The 22,764-nt window shown below is 35.5% G+C and overlaps 2 protein-coding genes across 6 annotated transcripts in view; both read left to right on the plus strand.

Annotated features, from left to right (window-relative positions):
* LOC112043925 (multidrug resistance-associated protein 1) overlaps positions 1-20,372 on the plus strand; it is a 67,548-nt gene extending 47,176 nt beyond the window's left edge. For 3 of the 5 annotated variants that reach the window (XM_024079598.2, XM_024079599.2, XM_052883411.1), the window contains 9 exons: positions 476-551; positions 3,611-3,834; positions 6,558-6,775; positions 7,393-7,591; positions 8,665-8,763; positions 9,681-9,883; positions 10,824-11,038; positions 11,929-12,095; positions 13,559-20,372. In XM_024079598.2, coding sequence (XP_023935366.1) covers positions 476-551; positions 3,611-3,834; positions 6,558-6,775; positions 7,393-7,591; positions 8,665-8,763; positions 9,681-9,883; positions 10,824-11,038; positions 11,929-12,095; positions 13,559-13,753 — 1,596 coding nt within the window. In that variant the 3' untranslated portion in view covers positions 13,754-20,372. Of the gene's footprint in view, positions 1-475; positions 552-3,610; positions 3,835-5,275; positions 5,497-6,557; positions 6,776-7,392; positions 7,592-8,664; positions 8,764-9,680; positions 9,884-10,823; positions 11,039-11,928; positions 12,096-13,558 lie in introns of all 5 variants that reach the window. The other 2 variants (XM_024079600.2, XM_024079601.2) reach the window with 1 other exon arrangement.
* Positions 20,373-21,314: 942 nt separating this feature from the next.
* On the plus strand, positions 21,315-21,922 carry LOC112043928 (COMM domain-containing protein 8). Its single transcript, XM_024079606.2, has 2 exons — positions 21,315-21,359; positions 21,464-21,922. Exons 1-2 carry the CDS (start codon positions 21,315-21,317, stop codon positions 21,920-21,922), a joined length of 504 nt encoding a protein of 167 aa, XP_023935374.1.
* The last annotated feature ends 842 nt before the right edge of the window (positions 21,923-22,764 follow it).

A 22,764-nucleotide genomic window follows, 5' to 3' on the forward strand; every position in this document is an offset into this window, starting at 1 on the left:
CTTGTAAAGAAAAAAAAAAAGTTATTTATTGCTGCTGCGAACAAATTTCAACCTAACGTGTTGTGTAATTTCCAACATACATTCTGACAGTGCATTTTGAAAATCAGCTCTATAGTACGATTATTAATTCCAGTCGGTAAAATGACAAGTGCAACTGTCACTGAAATGTCATTTTACTGACTGGAATAAATAATCTTAAGTAAGATTAAATTAAGTACGATTAATAATTCCTGTTAAGGGGAGGTAAGTGTTTGTGCATTAAATGCAAAGGGATCTCTCAACCTTACACCCAAGTTCACAAATTCCGGGGACCTGCTCGAGGTGTTTTCCCTACTACAAAATAATGGTACAATCACTGTTGCTGGTTAATTAATTTATGGCATAATTTGTCTTAGCAATCTGGTGCATACATTATCGAGTATTTATATAGAAATTAAATTTGTAAATATTAATGTACATATTTATCAATTTCTAGTTAGTGAACGGCACCGTTGACAGAGGTAGAAGAGACATGTACCTCGGTGTGTACGGCGGTCTCGGAGTTGGACAAGGTAAGTTGGTTCACAAAAAGACACCAATGACATATTTAACAATGATTAAAATCTTTCAGGTTTTGGTTTTGTATTTTTAACTGACTTCAAAAATTGTGTTTAAAATGGAACCAAATTTCACCAGTTTAATATTGCGAGTTATTTGTTGCATTCATGTAGAGATTTCTTTTCTATGCAACCAAATTTTTTTTAAGCTATCTGCAAATATAATCTATTAATATAAATAAGCATTTATGCTTGCATAAATAAAATTCTTCTCGTTTTTTGAAGTCGCTTAAAATATACATTTCAATTAATGTTTATTAATGAGAATAAGTAAAATTTGATGTACTCACATTAAACTAAAATATTTAAGGGTACATTTACTTAAATCTAAAATGGCTAGATACAGATTCCTTGTACTCAACAAGGAAGTAATTTGTATATATTGCTTTATAAAATAATACTTTTCATTCATGGTGGTTTGTTGTTATAAATCTCGTCAGACTTCTAGACCGCTCTGAACACGAGGCTAGTGACTCCGCGGTATACAAAAACATATCTTACTGGGGATTTTATACCTACTCAGACCAACTACATAAGGATCTGCCTCGCTAGATGTTACTTTTATGTCAAAGTATATGATCAACGGTCTAAGAAACTGTCTCTATACAATCGATGTTTCATAGTTGTAATCGTGTTCGTTGGTTAAAGAACTCCGTAAAAAATTGTGTTATTGGTGTAAAAAACCGTCAACAACTTTGAGTTTAGTATAAAATATAATTATACACTATCTAAGCTGGTTTTTCTCGAAAAGTTACAGTGAATTTGGATGCGATACTAGTCCTTATGTAATTAGTCTGAGTTGCTTAACTTCATAGTCAGACACAAAGTTTGGCGCATATCATACTTATACTACAGCCCTACTCGATGTGTACTGTTTACCAACAAATGAATCAAAAATGAGGATATAAATCGCTAGTCATTTCACACCTATTAATAACTATAATTAACTTTGATTAATAAGCTTAGAAAAATTAGATATCGTCAATATATTTTGAATAACGTTTTTTGGACAAACTATACATAAATAAGTTATAAAATGCCCTCGTTTTGTACCTTCATTTAAAATTTGTTTGTTGGTATAGAGTACACATCGAGTAGGGCTGTAGCAAAAATGCTTTATTACATTTCCATATAACTTGTACACTGTTTAAAGTAACCCTGGCTATTGTATGTTTTTGCGACTCAGTCTGTTCTTGTTAGAATACCGAGATATAAGTATCCTATAAATATATTCCTGACTATAATTTATCTTTTTACTAAATTTCATCCACAACGGTTCAGCTGTATTGGCATAACCAAAATCTATCTATCCCAACTTTTGCATAATATACGGATTACAATTATATAATTAATTATTTGCGAATATTTTTATTTAAAAATGTGATTAAAGGTGTTGGTTTAAAATACTTGTATGCATATGTGTTCAATATAATATTGTTTATATGAAGTAAAATATTATTTTTATATTAAGTTATTAATAAGTGAATACAAATAATGAATACATTCTTTACATTTTATATATATAAGTACTATTTTAAATTAGCTTCCTGTACTGTAACCAATTTCGTTATTATATGGTTTCATAACGGGATCGGCAAACTAACATTCGTTCATCGCATGATTTTTTTACAGATTTTATATATTTTTGTATATTTTTATTCGCATGATTTTTAAAAGTGTTAATATTTTTTTTCAATATTTTTTATTCGTAGTTAACTATTTTTAATTTGTGATACAAATTGCATGTTCTATTACATATTATTGTGTAAAATTTTATAATAGTGTATGGTTCAATAAAAAGGGTTTTTACAAGGTTTTAGGCTTATGCATAAATATGATCACAAAAATATAGTTTGCTTCTTTGGTGTATTGTAACGAAATCTACCTGTTAAAAATTTAATCTTTTTGTGATAGTAAATCTAAAAAAAACTGTTTTATTTAAAATTTTAATACTAGTACATTAAAATAGGGTTTATTATTAACTTGATAATATGACGACTGTACAGAACCTTTATTATTTGGCACCAAACTCTTAACTTATTTTGTGCCTTTCAATGTTGTTAAATCTTTCATGGGTTTTGTTTTGACCATTTTAATCTTTATAATTATCTCGATTTTTTTAAAATACACGGATCATTAAATATTAAGGAAGCTACCAGAATATGTTGGTTTCTAAAATTTACCCTATTTATAACTTAATTTGGCTTTATCATAATTGTTGATTTTTGTGATGAACATTGCGTTGTGATGAAACAGCTGAGCGATCATACAATTCTAAAAGGTCAAAGCGTGTTCAGTTCAGTATCCATTAAGTCGTTCATTTAAAGCGCAGTGTCTAATCTACTATGTAAAAATAAGTCGGGTTTTCCTTCCTGACACTAAAACTTCAGAACGCACTAACCGATTTCCACGGTTTTGCATTCGTTGGAAAGGTCTTGGGCTCCGTGAGGTTTATAGCAAAGAAAATTCAGGAAAAAAATCAACGTAGGTAAGGGGTAGGGATAGGGTAGTGGTAGGGTAGAGATAGTTGAAAGTTTACATCAAGTTTCACGCGGAAGAAGTCGCGGGCGTCCGCTAGTAACTTCATATAAACATATTGTAATGCTCCTAACAAGTTAGCCCGCTTCCATCTTAGATTGCATCCATTGACCTCTTATAATTAAAGGACGCACAATAACGTAGAGAATTTCAATTAAAAACTGGCCAATTTTGCTTTGACAGTTTTAGAATTATTGGTAAAGAAAGTTCAATATTCAAAAAAATCCCAAATTTAGAGCAAATTTAACCTTAAGGATTGAGTTTAAGGTTGAATTTGCAAATGCTACTACTTGAATTGAGTGCCAAGAAGTTGTGTTTGGCACTTACTAGGAGATCGATAATTGCATCATAACTTACCATAAAAAAATGAAAATGAAAAAAAATCACTGGTACGTTTTGGAAGTGTGTGATCGCTGAGCTGTGCGTGTGAGCGCGCGGCGCAGTAGTGTAAGCGCGCAGTGGCGTGTGTGTGTCAGTGGTGTCGGTGTCGGTGTCGTCGCTGGCGCTGTACCTCGGCACGCTGGCGGCGGCGCGCGTGCTGCACGCGGCGCTGCTCGCGGGCGTGCTGCGGGCGCCCACCATCGGCTTCTTCGACTGCACGCCCGTCGGCCGCGTGCTCAACCGGTTCAGCAAGGACGTGGACGTGCTCGACAACGTGCTCCCGATGACGCTCCGCGGCTGGACCTCCTGCTTCTTTGCGGTACGCCCGCGCACGCACCCCCCGCACCCGTTCTGATAGACGCCCTTTGATGTGATGCCGAGGAATGATTCACGAGCACCCACACGCGTAAAGTGTTTTCCGCGTTCTACCCCACTTTTAAACCTTTATAAAGTCAAAGTTAATTTATTTGAATTAGGCTTAGTTTACAAGCAATTTTGAAACATCGAGTTATGTAATGTTAATGGTGATAATTGAAGTCTGTGATACAGTAAAATTATAGCATCGCGCTTGTAGCGAGGCAGCCTGATATCTGCACACTGCAAAGTTACAAACGTTACAAAGAACGCAGAGCAGTCGAATTCTTTCTGTCTGCCCGGGTTTTAGTGATCAATCATTTAGATTTATCGATCATAATTAAAGTACGCAGTTATTAAGAAATATTATAATTAGTTATAAAATCCTCGCCTTTTATAATCTTCACATCAATGGGCTAAGTATCTTCACACGTAACGATAGCTTACCGATTTTTAGAGCACCAATTCTGTAACGTGTGTGGATCTTATAATATTGCCTGCATATCTTCCACCAGGCCTGTCGATCGAATTGTTTATGAATTTATGACAAGAAAAATCCACAGATTAGCATTATTATTGTTTATATGATATTGTCATAGTTCAAAAGCGATTTAACTTTACCAGTATATTTGTCTTTTATACTGTTAATTAATTTAATGTAGAATTGTTACTAATAATATATTTGGGATCAGTTTATAAATGATTTAACTATCCCTAAGAAACCGTTTTAATATCTAGGAAAATTTAATTTGTCGTCCTTTCTTTACTAACAAGAACCCAGCTTGCTGTAGTTGTTATGAGTTTATATTAGTTTGCAACTGTAGAGCATGTGTTTCTTTTATATAATGTAGTGCACTGTATCGTTTTCGAAGCAGCACTTCAGTATTTGCCATCGACAGCGTTGGAGCCGATACTTAGCAGCGCCCCGTAAGGCAGTCGTAAATAATGTATTCATTATAACGTATTTTTATATGTCGAAGAAACTATTATAGTGTGCGTGGAAGTCGTTGGCCGAGGCTTTGATACGATACCTAAAATACGGCCTTGAGACGCTAGGATAGTGGCGCGATCTACTTCACTCATGTGGTTGTTCCAAAATTATTTCCGATATCTAGAAAAATTTGCGCAAGAATCATTGCCATCTATAGATGATAATCCAAGCGGTTATTAATAAATTTGCTTTAACACACAGAACATGAGAAAAAGAACATGTGTTATAATTGGCTGCTGTCAATTATATTGAGAAATTATGAATATAATTAACATATAGGTTGACTTATCAAAGAAGATTTTGTAATATCATGTGTCGCTGTTCTTTCCGTCGCTGCAATAACTCAGGCGGGGCCAGCGACTACTCGGCACTCTATACATAGTTTAATATAATTTTGGATGGACGTTGTTTGCAGCGATAGGGTCATTTTTCGCGGATTTAATGCCATTCTTGGCTTGCTGGCGCGCAGCGAGGATACTCCACGAGCTTTTGTTGAACAACGTGTTAAAAGCGCCCTTGCAATTCTTCGAAGTGACGCCCCTGGGCCGGATACTGTCTAGATTTTCGAAAGACGTGGACGTTGTCGACACGTCGCTCCCTTCCGAGCTCTCCGACGTCATGTTTTGTGCGTTTGAGGTAATCAGGCTATATCATTAACGCGAGTAGAATATTCCTTTTTGGTGGGTATTTTTGTGTTTTATTTACGTTTTTTTTATCACATTCTAGCGGTTGCACTACGTCTCATAAGAAAATATTGCACTATTACTATTTATGATTTATATGGGGCTGCTAATCATATTTTTAATTTATAGGAATTCAATTCACTCGTGAAGTACTTGCTTTCTGCTTTAGACTAATGTTCGATAGGGTTACGTTTTGTTTGCTTCGTTAACTGTTGAATATGTCTGTGGCTGTCTTTTTTTCTAAAAGTTAAAGAGTGATCAATGTTTGTCTGCATACCTATGTAATTGCTTCTGTATTTGTTTGGTAACATGTGTTCGCTTTGAGTTTATATGTTTAGTAACTAATAAACATTAATTGGAAGCTGATATTATGCTGATAAAATCAAAGGAAGTGTAATAACAATAATGATAAACTGATCCCAATATGTTGTATTCTTATTTGATTTACCTCATAACATTCATAAATGAGGGTATAGTTCATTGTTGCAGCTTCTCGATAGCAAGTTAACGCTTTTCTCAAGCAATTTAAAAGCCGCACAAACAGTTCCGATATATGGTCTCTAAAAAACGCCATCACGAATGGTAACCATGATCGAGTTTTGTATTGCTTATACGCGGGATAGCTATTACCGAAGATTTTTAAGGGTATTGCTATTAATAAAGCTTTGCTCATTGGTTAATTTTTTAGAATATTTTCGAAGAAATAATTTTTCAAGTGTCCATAACATTGTGCTTATAAATTTTATCCATTTAAAGAATCGTGATAAAATGCTTTTTTTACTGAGACAAGAGCGGTATATACTCGTATTATTATACCGTCTAACTGACCTGTAACTAATATTGTTATATATTTGGAACTATTATCCTATATTTCAAAGTGGAATCAACCTTTTAATAAAAAAAAAGAAAACCGCTTAGACAGTACGGGGATTAGCGTTTTATCAGAAGCAGTATAATGGCTTTTCATATATCGAAATTTAGTTTTAACCTATACATTGTCGATTCTTTTAACAGGTATTGGGAACTCTGTTTGTGATCAGTTTCTCGACGCCAATATTTATCGCAGTAATCCTGCCGATTGGAGTCATATACTACATAATCCAGCGGTTCTACGTGGCTACGTCGAGACAGTTGAAGCGGCTCGAGTCGGTCTCTCGTTCACCCATATATTCCCATTTTGGGGAGAGCATAACTGGCGCGTCTACCATTCGGGCGTATGGAGTGACTCAGAGGTGAGTTGAATACTATTAATCCACAATATAAATACTCGTATGTGGTAGACATACTCGTTTCTGCTGCATAAGAGCGACCGACATATTGCAGGACGTATTCGTCGTGGTATGCCCTTTTAAGTGTCGCTTTGATTAAAGTCATGATTGTTCACATGACATCTTCTAAGTGCCGTTTCTAAGGAAGGGCGCATCATTTTGACGACAGCACGACTGGACAGCAGCCCTGGAAATTGACTGAGTCAATTTCCAGGGCTGCTACAAACGAAGCCTTTTTCAGACAGTGTGTATTTTCTTCTACCTACACATATTTTGCCCAGTTGTCATGAAATAATCAATTGCAACAGGTCATATTTTGATCCCCGAAGAATATGTCACAGATACTCCCAACTCCCTTTTCTTTACAGTGAAAAATCTCCCTGTTTTTCCCAGTGCCAATCATTCTATATAATTTAGGTCCTGTACATTATTTCGCAATTGAATATTAAAAAGTAATCATCTGAGTATCCCGTCATAGAGATGTACGAAGATTACTTTTGTCTGGTCGCCTAAATTATTCAAAGTAATGGAGGATTGTGTTTAACAAAAGACGGTATATTGCATTTGATATGGTGTTTTAGATTCATAGAAGAGTCCGAGCGCGGCGTGGACCATAATCAGTCGTGCTACTACCCGAGCTGCATAGCCAACCGTTGGCTAGCGGTGCGTCTTGAGATGATGGGCAACCTCATTATATTTTTCGCGGCGCTGTTCTGCGTGTTGGGTCGCGACACCATCAGCGCTGGCCTAGTGGGTCTCTCCGTTAGCTACGCTCTACAGGTGAATTTTAGAATTTAAAAACCATACATGCTTTTACGTCTGTCATTGTTTAAATCTCTACAGTGTATTATAATCTCATCATCATCATCATATCAGCCGATGGACGTCCACTGCAGGACATAGGCCTTTTGTAGGGACTTCCAAACATCACGATACTGAGCCGCCTGCATCCAGCGAATCCCTGCGACTCGCTTGATGTCGTTAGTCCACCTGGTGGGGGGTCGGCCAACACTGCGCTTACTAGTGCGGGGTCGCCATTCCAGCACTTTGGGACCCCAACGTCCATCGGCTCTTCGAACTATGTGCCCCGCCCATTGCCACTTCAGCTTCGCAACTCGTTGAGCTATATCGGTGACTTTGGTTCTTCTGCGGATCTCCTCATTTCTGATTCGATCACGCAGAGATATTCCTAACATAGCTCGTTCCATCGCCCGCTGTGTGACTCTAAGCCTTCTTATGAGGCCCATAGTTAGCGACCAAGTCTCGGAATCATAGGTCATCACTGGCAACACGCACTGTTCGAAACAGGTGTAAATCATAACGGTGTAATCATAACTTGCGCTTACAAGTTCCTCAGTGCCTGAAGACAAAAGTCTTCGAACAGTGCGTGTTGATTATAATCTAATCGGACATAATTAGACATTCCTGGAACTTTAAAAAAGGAAGACAACTGTTGTTCGTACGTGGTATTTGCGTAACTTCAACCGTTTAGTCACAGTTGTTGCCACATTTTCATTGAGGCTCCGATCATATATGTCGCAGCATGATGTTTGCCTATAGTATTCCTCGATAAATTTACTAACAAAAAATAAAACATTTTTTATTTAGAACCAGTAGTTATTGAGATTGACGCGTTCTACCAAACAATTAAACAAACTCTTCAGCTCTATAATATTAATACATATTTGTTCTTATTATTAAAAAATATGATTAATGCTAATATTTAAGTTAATTTTTTTTCTAGAAAATTGCTGAAATTTATAGTTGGAAATAGCGTGTCTATTTCCTTTCTTACACAAAATGAATTACTATTATCCGTTTTCCTCAAATGTTAACTTTTATGTTTGTTATAGATAACACAAACATTGAATTGGCTCGTTCGGATGACTTCGGAAGTTGAGACCAACATAGTTGCGGTAGAAAGAATAAAAGAATACGCAGAAACTAAACAGGTTTGTACTGATGCGATATAGTAATCACCATATTTTATTCTGTCTGTTGCGTTCAAGTTTTCAAGAATTTCTACAAAACAAGCTCGAAGCTCTGTCGAATTAAAGCTCGATGCCCAAAGGATAGACCAAGTCCGGGTCCTACAGGAAAATAACATTCGGTGCAATAGAATTTTTAGGTTAATGCATGGAAAGAATACCTGCTGATGCCTTTTAGTAGGGTTGCAGAGGTGCCTTAAGGACCGGAAGTTACGGAGGCCTATGGTTATATCATTGTTTTAATGAACGACGAAGGATTTTTCGCTCTCTCTCCATTCTAGGGCTTAACGACACTACGCCATTTGCATACGATACCCGCAGTCACCGTTTCACCTTCGACTGGTGGTCCAGGTGAAGTGCTCGAGGACGCTCCGCCTCTTGTACTCGGCAATTTGCCAAGCAGAGAACAGCGAAATTAACCATTTCGTGTTGAGTGGCCTTTCCTTTTTGAAGTAAAACTTCTTTGCGCACGCTTAACTTGGGGAGTAAGCTGGTGAATGCGTTACGAAAAGTGTAATCGAAATGACATTTTAAAAGTGCCATCTGTAGTAACACAGCTAAACTAAGACACAACACAAGTCCCAGTGAACTGATTAGTAGGAGCTTGTGATTGTGAAGTAGTAGTAGTAGTAGTGAAGTAGTAGAAGTCTCACACGAGAGATCTTGCTACTAACCGCTACTGATTTTTAAGTTTCTCTTTCATGTATTTTTTAAAAGAAGTTTTACTAGTAACGAGTACGAGATTACGAAAAAACGAGACTATACTATTTTATTTACTTATTTACTCGACTTGATTACTCGGCCTCGGACTTAGTCAAGCTTCGCTTATGTTTCCCTACCCCTACCCCATAGCCTAAGATAATGGTTTTTTGTTGTTGTAGGAAGCGGCGTGGACAGTGGGCTCGGGCCCGGGCTCCACGTGGCCGGAGACGGGCGCGCTGCAGCTGGAGCGGCTGTCGCTGGGCTACCGCTCGGGCGAGCCCGCGCTGCGCGACCTCACGTGTGCGGTGGCGCCGCAAGACAAGCTCGGCATCGTGGGCCGCACCGGCGCCGGCAAGTCCACGCTCACGCTCGGCCTCTTCAGGTACCCTCTCTGACATATAGCGTTGCTAGGCGACCGAATAAAGATATATTTGAGCTTTTTGATTGCATGTCAGGCAGAGGCGGATTATCCGTAAGGCAAACTAGGCACGTGCCTAGGGGCGTGTAGTTACAAAGGGCGCGCGAGCCCAGAAATTTTGAACAAATAAAGAAATTGACATATCGACGATTAAGAACTAAATGCTGATCTATAATCTAAATCTGTAAAGATATATTTATAACACACCATCATCTGTCAAAACACTTTAAGGCCTATTTCCCAGAGCAGAGAGGAATCATGAATTTCGATGTTCGTTCTGTCGTCCCTCTTGATTTCTTCATAGTAATAACGTCATATTTCATTCGCGCATTAGCGTAAGTACAAGGATCCTGATCTACTAAAGTCTAGGGTTTGATGATACAATCTGGACCTTAAATCCGCTACTGATGTCAGGCCAAAAGCAACGGTGTCTGACTGGTCCGACTTTTATTAAGCTTTTTACATTTGTAAACGATCTTATAAAAAAAAACTTAATTTGACATAGATTTTTCTTGTCGTGCCTATTAATACAGAGAAACAAAATCCTCAATAATGCCTTCCGGCCTTTTTTACCCAAATGTCTGGCCAAACTGACTGATCTATTCGGCTATTAGGTTTGGCGACCTGTAGGCCTAACATGCGACCCATATCTCGTGAAGAAAAATAGACTAATTTCAAACAATAACGGCGCAACCAGAGTTACCACTCTTAAATATCTTTAATTGCGTTGGGCCTAAAGAGATGGGACAGACAACTCCGCCGCCATTGGTAGACATTTTGTCTATTTTTATTCACGAGATATGTCTTTAGGCGCAAGCTACGCCTGCTGGCAATACCAACATACATGTGATAAAAGCCTTTTATGTAGCTATTCAAACTATAGTACATTTTTTGTTTTTAACAGGATAGTAGAGGCGATGAGCGGCAAGATCCTCATCGACGGCATAGACATATCGACGATAGGGCTGCACCAGCTGCGCTCGCGTATCACAATCATCCCGCAGGACCCCGTGCTGTTCTCGGGTACACTGCGCATGAACCTGGACCCCTTCGGCGTGTACTCGGACGAGGACATCTGGCGCTCCTTGGAGCATGCACATCTTAAAGCCTTCGTACAAGGTATTCTCATATCATCACATCACACTAATATTATAAAGGCGTTTGTGTGTGTAACTGTGAAAATCTGAAAGTGTGTAGGTGTGTAATTATGTTTGTTCCTTTTTTACGCTGCGGCTACTGAAGCGATTTGGCTGAAATTTGGAATGGAAATATATGTTACTCTGGATTAATTTTCATCCCGGAAAAAACCATGGTTCCCGCAGAATTTGTGAAAAACTAAATTCCACGCGGACGCTAGTTTATCATAATATAACTATTTTTTTATTCTCATATCATAGGGTTATACTAAAAATAGATGCTTAATGCATATATCTGCCAATACATACCTTTAAGTAATGTGTTACAAAACATTTACTTAGTCGAGGTTGTTTGAGATTACTACACTATTTGAGTTCCCTAGTGATAAAGATGTTTGGAGGCCGTTGGATCAGCTTCCACCTTCACACAAGAAATTTCTTACAGTTTGTAAGAAATTGTAATGATGTTACCAATTGTAAATTATAATACTGTATGATTTTTTAAAAAGAGCAACTGTTTAAAAGAGTTTCTGAACCTCACTTCCGAACCGGTGGTAGAATCTTTACAGATAGTCAACTGACGTTTTAATATAGCTTATAAACTGAGCCTACTTAAAATAAATGAAGTAAAACTATAAGAAATTGTAATTGTTATCAATTGTAAATTATAGTACTGTATGACTTTTTCATTTTAAAAGAGCATCTGTTTAGTTTCTTGCCGGTTTCTTCTCAGCAGAACCTGCCTTCCGAACCGGTGGTAGAATCTTTACAAATAGTCAACTGACGTGTCAAAAGTGCTTGTAAATTGAGCCTACTTGAAATAAATGAATTTTGATTTGATTTGATGATTTTTGAATGTTGAAACTGTTACAGGTCTTCAAGCAGGCCTCCTGCACGAGATATCGGAAGGCGGTGAGAACTTGTCAGTGGGTCAAAGGCAGCTAGTGTGTTTGGCGCGCGCGCTGTTGAGGAAGACTCCGTTGTTGGTGTTGGATGAAGCCACCGCCGCCGTCGACTTGGAGACAGACGAGCTTATACAGGTGCCAAGATTGATTTCTTTTAAATACTTAACGGCGGGTCATACTAAATACTACTTCTGATAACGGAGAAGCTGTAGTCAAAGAGCAGTTTCTAAGCTTTACGTGTCAAGGATGGCAGATACACAAAGTAACACTATCAATCATTACTGGAACGACCATTTAACTTACTAATACAGTTTTACCCTATAACTACAATAATCAAGTATAGCGCTGATACTATCAGATGTAAACCAGGATTAACTATCATAGAACAGATAGTCAAGCACGAGCGAGATCACGGGCTGGTAACCGCTAGTAGCTGGCTTAAGGGCCCTTTTACTCAAATACTCCCCATCCCCGCTCTCGTTGGCTCCCAGCCAAGTAAATAACAATGCCAATGGCCGGACTATACAGATAACTCACCCACTGAAGTTCCGAAACACTATCACTATTTTAACATTCCACCATTACTATTGGAAGACGAGTATACATTCCGATGCAATGCTATTGGACGAGAGTCACGTGAATTAATTTTCACAGTGTTATTTATTTAAACAGTAAATAATTAACTCCCAATTACATGAAAACCTGATTCTAATATTATCACAATAATTAACGTAGATTTTGCTAACCGATCAAATAACTCACTCGCCGACATACTTCTATGTGCTATTACTATTGTTGAGTTAAAGTCTGTCAGGTCTAACAATTCCCACCAAGAACGTTACCAATACACCCTTTAGTGAAGTCCCGGACTTGTGACCGAAGGATGTAGGGTTAAAGACGTCTTTTAAAACGAGTTAACACTCCCCTGCCACTCAAGTAATTCTCCCCGCCTATCCCAAAATAATCCATGAAGGATTATCCCACCAAAGATGTAGACGGATCGAACGTCACGACAAGAATAAGCTAGGCCGCCCGTGCGGTTGACCACTACTTCCCATCTATCTCACGGAACATTTCGTACTATCTCGGCACATGACGACACGAGCCGACCTATCGAATGTCTCACTTGCGCGGTGCGCCGACATATAATATGAGCTATATTAGAGTAAATGTTCTTATCTAATAAAAATGAATCCATATATCCCTTAGTCACGCCATCACGCGTGAACGGTTTGACCGATTTTACTATTTTTTTGTGTGTTTTTTATTGTTAGGAGAAGGTTCTTATGACAAAAAAATTAAAAAATTTAAGTGGTAGGGGTAGGGTAGAGGTAGGTAGTCGAAAGTTAACATCTTGTTTCAAGCGGACGAGGTCGCGGACGCGCTAGCGCTATAAAAATTCGATTTTCTCGAAATAAAAATGATCACCAGTGACAAATGTGACTTTTTGAAAAAAAAAAGTTCTTTCACTGAAGAATAACATGCATAATACTTGATATATGTTTATGTTAAGTGCTCATTTTGCGGCAAAAAAATGTTACCTCGTTACCTTTAACTTCATAGTAAAGTCGATTGAAAATATAAAAATGTCATTACAGAAAACGATCAGATCGGAGTTCGCGTCGTGCACCGTGCTGACGATCGCGCACAGACTGAACACCATCATGGACTCGACGCGCGTCATGGTGCTGGACCGCGGCCAGCTGGTGGAGTTCGCGCCGCCGCAGCAGCTGCTGCAGGACAAGAGCTCCATCTTCTACTCCATGGCCAAGGACGCCGGCCTCGTCAACTGAACCTCATCAGTTGGTCAGTCTTCACACATCGACCAATTTTACATCTATCCATCTATTCAATTTTTGAATTTGAACTTTTAACTGCACAGTTTTGACTGTATAGTTTTATCTAATGATATTTTGGTTAGATTTTACATATTTAGTTCAACTGTGCAGTTCTCAGATTTGCCTACACACGGTTTAACTCGAACATAAACTTAAACATCTATGCTGAACAGTTCGACTATACAGTATAGACGTGCCCTAGGATTCTTGGCTACCGATATGGAATTCTATTATGATACTAATAATAGACTTGACCTCGGGGGCCAGGCTTACCCTAGGAAATAATCCTATGAGTAGATACGCAAATGCTATACAGTTAAAACTTTAAAATATTTCGATACTGTAAGGACCCTCGTGCTTACTGTAAGAAAAGCTAAACACTGGCTCATCTCTACACTGGTAGGGGGGCAAGCAGACCGCGAACGATCACTCAGGTCAAACGCCGGTGACAGACTGACTCAAAGAGTATGTAATCCTTGGACTGACTCATTGCCCTCACTACCAATGTACATGAGATAGTGTATGTAGTATTGTAGGTATCTATTTAGTATACACAAACATACAGATACATTTCACAACAGTTTTCCAATTAAAATGTCCGAAAGGCAATACTTACAACTGTACAGTTTTTTCTAATAAAATTTCGATTAAATAAAACTATAGATCCGTTGGGCTATAATTTTGAATGAAAATAACATCCAGTGAAAATGTAATGTTTGTTTAAAAACTGTTTGTCCTTTGATTAGGATTGTTGTTAGAATACTGCACCAGTTAATATTATAGTATACTTGAAAAACTGATTGTATGATTTGGGTGATGTTTATACCATTGTGATTGTTGAAAGTTTTTTTCATTGTGTAAGAAATAAAGATAAGTTATAAGGCGTACAGAACTTAACATTAACAAATAAGACAATACTTAAAAAACTCAATTTTATTATATTGACAAAAAAATCAAATTATTTTTAGTTACTCGTTTGCTTAATGTTGGAATATTGTATTTACCAAGTACTTATTACTTAACAGGGAATGTGATATATAGTGTCGCTTTATTTTGTTACATTACATACGATAAGATTGTTTTGGTATGTAACCGTAATGTAAAATGTGGTGTATATACCATTTATGTTTTATCCATTATTTACGGCACACCCTGTATAATACAAGGATGGCATTCAAGATAAATGTGTGCTATGGTCAAATCTAACCACACTTACAGTTTAATATTATAAAGCTGAATTTGTTTGTTTTTTTGAACACGCTTATCTCAGAAATTATAAAGGTTTAAGGGAGGAATTATAAGGTTTGAATTTTTAAAAAAATACAGTAAGTACTTATAGCCCATTGAGGAAGGCTGTAGACTATACTATATAACATTAGGTATATAGTATATACCTATAATTTTTGCTAATGAACCAGCGGGGCACGGTTAGCTTAAACCAGTAGATCGAATCTTGAATATATATGTGACTTATGACGTCACAATGCACACTTGTGTTAGAAGTGTGATACAATTTGAATGTCACATTGACTGAGAGTCCTTAAAACGTCTGTGTGTTGACTGGAGTTGTCTTGTTGTAAATATATAAGATTTTGATGTATATGCCCAGTATATTAGCGTGTCTCAGTAAGTAGGTAGGTATACATATAATATATTTTATAATTAATGCCCTCGTAAACTGGCAATTGATCGATTTGTTAATAAATTAGCCAAAATGACTAACGTCCTCATTCGTAATACGCATCATAGTATTATATTATAGTGTGTAATATGCGCACTGGAATTTAAGTAATGGCATCCAAACATGCGCTTTCTTTACAATTTACAATTCAAAAGTAAGCCTTATATGCTGTCATCTAAAGATTCATTATCTCTTACCATAATTAAACTTAATTGCAGTATATATTTCTCTTTTTCCTTCTAAGGGGAACGAAAATTATATACGCGTAATATTCTATACTGAGCCATTCAATTCATTTTAGAGAGCAATTTGACTTGAATCTAATCAACGGGCGCCAGAACTTGAGCGATATATTCCATGAAGTATTTGCAATTTCATAATAATATAAAACGCAAGTATTTTGTATATCTCTGCAATAAATTAACGCGGCATCTATGATGACTAGGCTCAAGTCAGTTTAACCATATTTTAAATTTTAAAAAAAATTCTTTACTTAACATTTAAGGTCCATTATCACATCGGATTTTACATTAGAATTGATTTAGTTGTCCGTTCACGAGGGCCCCAACTAATGCTGAAGACTGATTGACACATTCTAAGAAACATGTCACTCGGGGTGTTGGGTTATATAATTTATCAATCAATCTGCAGTATTATGGAAATGTAAGTAAAATCGATTTATTATTTTGTGGCAATTATTGTGCACATGTAGTTACCACTCCAGACCGCCCGTTACTTATTTTATTTATAGCTAGATGTACTATAATATTATTTTTACCGTATTTAGAATATATTTAATTAATTATTATTATTGACAATTCATTAATTTTTATTTACACTTAAAGCTTATAAGGGATGACATTTAAAAACATTTACAAAAAAATTGCAGTCAGAAGTCTGTTATACAGATATATGTTTTTTTTTCTATTATAAGTAATAAAATCTTATGTCATGAGAAGATTTGTAATAAAGAGCAGTTTGTGTAATAAATATTGATGTCAATCTTTATAAGGAAGAGTTTAATTACATAATTTTATTTAAATAATATTGTGTTAATTCGATATAACTGTGTGCTTAAGACGTACTTATAAATTTAAAATACGTGTTCGGTAGCTTTAACGGATTATTATTTTACATTTTATTTTAATTTAGACGTGGCAATAACTTAATAGGTAAAAAAGAAACAAAACTTAAATGTTACACTTCCGATACCATACATGAGATAGTGTTTTTTTTTTTTTATTTTTACATATTGTATTATTTACCAACTTGATTGATAGTTAATCTGTTTTCAAATATAAGCCAGTAATTATCAGTAAAATATTAGAAAGGAAAACTTGGGCAAATAAAAACGGCTTCATACTTATTATATTTCATATTATTTGTACTATACTTTGTTTATGCACCGTATGAGAAATATATAGAAACGAAAACTTTACAAATTCGTTTAGTGCTTCAAATTTTAACTGTGAATCAATATACTTAACTAAACTAACTATTTTAAAATACGTGATTTTATCATATTCAACCGTCAATTTGAATGTGTTCCTTATACAAAATTTAATCCTTCCCAGTGAATGAAAGACATTAAACTTATATGCGTATATTGTTACTACCACTTGGTGTGTTTGTTGATGACACTCCCATGATATGCGGGCGACGGGAGGAAAGACTGCGTCAGTCGTGAGTTTTCCATTCATCGCTACACGCACCCCGGCCCGCGCGGACCATTTTTTTTTTGCATACGCCACTGTACATCATAATGTTAAATATTGTCTCCTCGTCGTTATTTATGAAATGAATTTACTAAGTTGACTGTTGGTGATGTATTTGCTTGCAATAATTCCTTGTACCTAATATTTCATAGTTGTAACTCTTAATCGCCAGCAATATTTTACTCAAAGTTTACTGTTAAGTAGGTATGTATAACTTGTTACTGACGTGTTCTATAATTAATATAGTTACGGGTTTGCGTAGATTTTCTTTTTCACAGTGAATTGTCATTGTTATTCGAAAATATTAAAACTCTGAAGTCTTTCTGTATTATCGAAAGCACATAATTAATAGCTTAACAGACTATAAAAATTTTCCATCCTTCATTAAAGGGATGAATGATATTGTATTTTTGTTATAATGTTTTGTTTGAATTAATCTGAATTATAGACGGTCTTACAGACCTACAAAACAACTGCGGAATGACCATTTGTAATATCTGTCCAGACTGTCGTTACTATATCATTCATAGTCAGGGATCCCTAGAACATTTTGTACACCTGATTACTAATAAGCTAATTTTTCGTGAGTACCTAGCATCGTCTCGATGAGACGATCAACTTTTTTATTTACGAAAATTCTTGGTACTGGTAGCTAAGTTACCAGGAAATTAAAATTTCAGAGCAATTTGTAGGACAATAAGGACTACTAGCTAGCTACTCATGAAAAATCTGCTTCTTAGTAATCAGTTGTAAAAAATGTTCTAGAGATCAGGCTTAAATTACACAGAAGGATTATATTGAATGTGAGCGACAATTTCTTTTTTTTTGGCAACAAAGTTTCTACCAATAGTTATAGGTATCAGGTTATCATATTGTCACTATGACGATAAGATTGTTGTTTCTTTTTGTATTAGCCTTTAAGATAGGATTCATGTAAAGCACAATGCAAAGTTTCTCTGAAGCACAAACTTCTACTGTGAGCTCCAAGAGTTAACTGACAATTGTTAATGTCTTGTGTTGCGTTTACGAACTTCAAATATCAAAACATCGCAACTTTTTTTTTTTAAATAGGAGCTACTCCAAAATTGCCCAGGTGTAATGCAAACTACCAAGAGACCTAATGATATAAATGTAATATTTTGCACTTGTTATTTTAAAAGATATAACCAGAAATCTAGGAAGTAGCAGTATATAAATTAATTTAAACTTTTAGCTTCTAGGTATTTTTTGAAATGTCATGGTAGGTACTCAATATGCAATAACCCCGCTAGCGATCGAAATATCAACCCAAGGGTACAAGTTTCATCGTCCTGCATTAACTTTTTTTTTTCTGGGGCAAACAATGTATGGAGAGTGGGACATCTGCTTTGTAAAACGAAACTAGTTGACTGACTAACGTCATTACACACACACTAGTTTCTAGCTATCTAGCTTAAAGGTGTGATTTTCAGAGCTTACATTCTAAAATTTCTTCTACTCAAATAGAGCATTTACTTACTCATGTTTTTATCACAAGATCATAGACAGAGATGAAGTTTGTGAGGTTTTAAGGGGTAATCTCTGGAACAACTGAACCTGTTTTAAACTATTTTTTTACCAATAAAAAGCCAGTTCAACAACATATAAATTTTAGTGAACTGCATTCCCATGAGAACGGGAACTGTACGGGTATAACCGCAAGGTGTTTGTTAATATCTAACTAGCAAACACTATTATTATTCGTCATCAAACCATATACGGCTCACTGCTGAGCTCGAGTCTCCTCTCCCAATGCGGATTGGCAGACTTCACACACGCAGAAAATTAAATAATTCTCTGGCTTGCAGGTTTCCTCACGATGTTTTCGAGACACGTGATATTTAATTTTTAAAAGTTGGAGGTACATTTTAATATTTCTTTCAATTCTGAGATGATCACAGATCCAGAGTTTATTTATATGAAAAAATAATAACGAACTGTTTTAATTTATGTCGCGTTTCATAGCAAAATGTATAACAAAATACACGCTAAAAGGCAAAAGTTAGAGGCAGAGAATACGCATTTTACGACCTCGAATTTAGTTAGGTATAAAACTAATTTTATTTAACTATTGTTAAACCAGGTAGAAAAAGTACGATTATTTAATTTTATTATTTTTATAACTATGTTGTCAGTTAAGTTTATGAGCAACTAATATAGAAATTATCAGTTAACGAAAATCAATTGGATTGTAATTTATATTTTATTACAATAGGCGACAGAATAGTGATTTCTCCTTGATTTACCATATTTTGTTTTGACTAAAGGACAATAAGAGAAATATGTATTCGTAAGATGCCAGTGATAGGATTTATCATGATTCGGGCCTTTATAAATACTTAAAGTAAATAAGGTGTTAGTATACATATTTTGTTTAAGTTTTTTATAAAACCTTCGCTTGTTAACTTGTTATTTAAATTAAATTTGACTTCCAAAAAGGAGGTTTTTGGTCCAGCTATATTTGGTTTCATAAATTAGTCAGAATGTTTTGAATATCCGTTGTATTTTGAAAAAAAAAATTCTTTCTTTTATCTGTGTGGGCATCATTTTAGCGGCCTTTGCTTCTAACACTTGAAATTATTTGTTTAACTTGTAGATTTGTAATTCTAATGAAAAATAGATAAAAAGTGTATAAGATATTATGGCACGCCCGAAGCATTTAAAAGAAAATGAATATTTTTTATTAAGTTACCTACATTATAATATATTGTATTTGCAGTTTAGATTGAAAATGACATGAAAAAATCTCTTTCATCGTAGAGGTGAGAAAATTAATAATTTCTTTCTTTTTTAAACTTGGGTACTCTTTATTTAAATATTTTTGACTCTATTCACAACTAATATTTTTTCCATATTTAAAAAGTATTAGGTATGGTTTAATGAGACATTTTGTAGATGAACGAAATGTGAGAGAATTAAAGGAAAATATGAATAGTGTTTTACGAATTTGCCTGATTTATATTTGATAAAATCTTGCCTGTACTGGATTAACCTTTGTTTGGAATATTGTCGTGTAAGATTTAAAAACAATGTTTTAATTAAATATCCTTTTTATACTTAAGTGTAATTTATGACTAATGGAAAAAATAAATAAAATGTTGAATTCATTAAGACAATAATATTGTTAATATTGTTTAGTGTATCCAACATTAAAACTATACCTCCTGATTTTTACTGTTTAGATATCCTTTACTAAATGTTTTAATAAGTATTTTAACGAGTGACATCCGATTTCTAGTAAGCTTATTTGTTAATGCAAAAATCACAATACAGGAATAAAATTATTTGTATAATAAATAAGTTTTATTTGTTCTCCATTAAATGAATGAAAGCCATCCATTAAACTTTGACTGCTTCGGCGTCGTTGATTGACATTTTGTCTGTTTCTCTGCATGAGATATGCCTTTGGTCCGTAGGTCGCGCAATGAATTTTGAGGTACGACGACTAACTCGAGAATGTATTTGTTTTTGAATTAGGTATTTGGAACGGCTACGACAACTTCCCGTACGCTTTATCTGCCTATTATTTATTAATCTGTGGTTCAAAATCAGAATTTAGCCGACTAATTACAAAAAAAAAATAATTTAGGCAAGTTAAATAATTTAAATTAATTGATACAGATGAGTTTTAGATTATTGAAAGAGTCAAGTACCTACAATATTGTTCTTAATTCTTAACTACATTACCTACTCTTGTATCAAGGTAGTTGCAGTCACAGTACACCTTGAGCGTGCGTCGCAGTTTATTTTGACTTTGACTGATAACTGACAACCTTCACTTCTTGTGACAAGTCTGTGGTAACACTGACAGCTGACTGACAATCGTTTGTGGTCTGTGAACCAAAAGAAAAATTTAAACAGACAGAGACAAATTGATTTTTTGTTTTTGTGTTCTCTAAAAATACTAGGAATATAATTCAAAATAATTAATGTAATTCTATTACATTTATTAAAAACAAGAAAAGAAAACTTTTTTTGCAGATATTGACATTGAGAATTGAAACAGAAGCATTAACTGAACTGAATTTACAGCTGTTGGTTTAAAAAAATTTCTAAACTTACTTTCAGTATCTCTGTAAATAAGAATTTTAATTTTATACCGATGGAAGTAATATTTAAAATAGATGCTGAAGAGGATTTTCTACACGTAAGTAAAACAAGAAAACCTATGGTTTCTGCAATAATTAATTTCATATAATCTATGGTGACACCCATGTATGTACCTACCTAATAAGAAAACTTATGTTTTAGATACTAAAAGAAATCCTGAATAACTTATACAATGATTACAATACACCTATTAAATTAACAAATAAAAATGCAGTAGCAACCGCTAAGGATGAATTAAAGGATTTGATTTATGAGACTAACTGTGTTTCTGAAGATGTGTATGAGTTATTAACATCAAGAGGTTTTCTAAAGGAAAGAAGTAAAATGGTTGCATCACTTATTGAAAGTATGAAAAGTGAATTATTATATTCAACATTACTTAACCACAACAGTGTGTATGGGAAGTCGTTAGCTGCATTTGATTGGGCTGTTAAACTTGTTTATGGCACAAGTGAGCTCAAGAAGTTAAAGTACCCTTTATTGCAATTAACGTTAACAACACTTAGCAAAGGAAAACAACAACAACAAATTTTTGATATAAACAAAGAGATGCTCCTTGAAATGATCAATGTATTGGAAAATATTGATGCACAATCTTGAAATTCCATTCCGATTTTTTCTATGAAAGTGAGGGAGAAATCTCCTTCAGAGATACCACCTTTAAGGGGAAAATCAAATTGTGTGGCAATTTTTCACTAGCTTTATCCTGATGTTAAATCAGAATCTCCAAAGAATGCGCCAATGCCACCTTTGCTGTTAAGTTGGTTAACATTTGTGTCAAAAGGTTACAAAAAAGTGTGTCAGTTCCAACGCTCGAATGGAGGTTACTCTCTCAGATTGATTGTCTAAATAGGTGTATGTTGCCCCACAGCATACACTATGTAAGTCCTACGTCTGAAAAGTGAAAGGTGAACCGTGGAGCAGCAGGCCGCAGCGTGCACATGAGTGCGGAGTTGATTCATAAGGAGTAAACTTCAAAAGACTTGGTCGCACTAGTAAGTGCAGTGTTGGCCGACCCCCCCACCAGGTGGACTGACGACATCAAGCGAGTCACAGGGATTCGCTGGATGCCGGTGGCTCAGTATTGTGATGTTTGGAAGTCCCTACAAAAGGCCTATGTCCTGCAGTGGACGTCCATCGGCTGATCGGTGGATGATGATGATGATGATGATGATGAAACTTCAAAAAATTGGAAAGAGCAGATGGTGAATTTAAATCTTTTTTTTTTTTCAATGTACATATTACTTAAAATATAGTCATAGTTTGAAATTAATATTGCTGGCATATAAATTTATGCTGTGCTGTATGAACTGAAAGTCAGCTGTTTAATATTAATCAAGTTCTTTGAAGCACATGTTCCATTACATTACATAGCCCAGGAAGTTTAGCTAGCTTAACAGATTCTCCTTGTGGTACAATTTCATTCCCACAATAAATATAAT

This window comes from Bicyclus anynana, chromosome 9 (assembly GCF_947172395.1).
Source record: "Bicyclus anynana chromosome 9, ilBicAnyn1.1, whole genome shotgun sequence".
Lineage (NCBI taxonomy): Eukaryota > Metazoa > Arthropoda > Insecta > Lepidoptera > Nymphalidae > Bicyclus > Bicyclus anynana.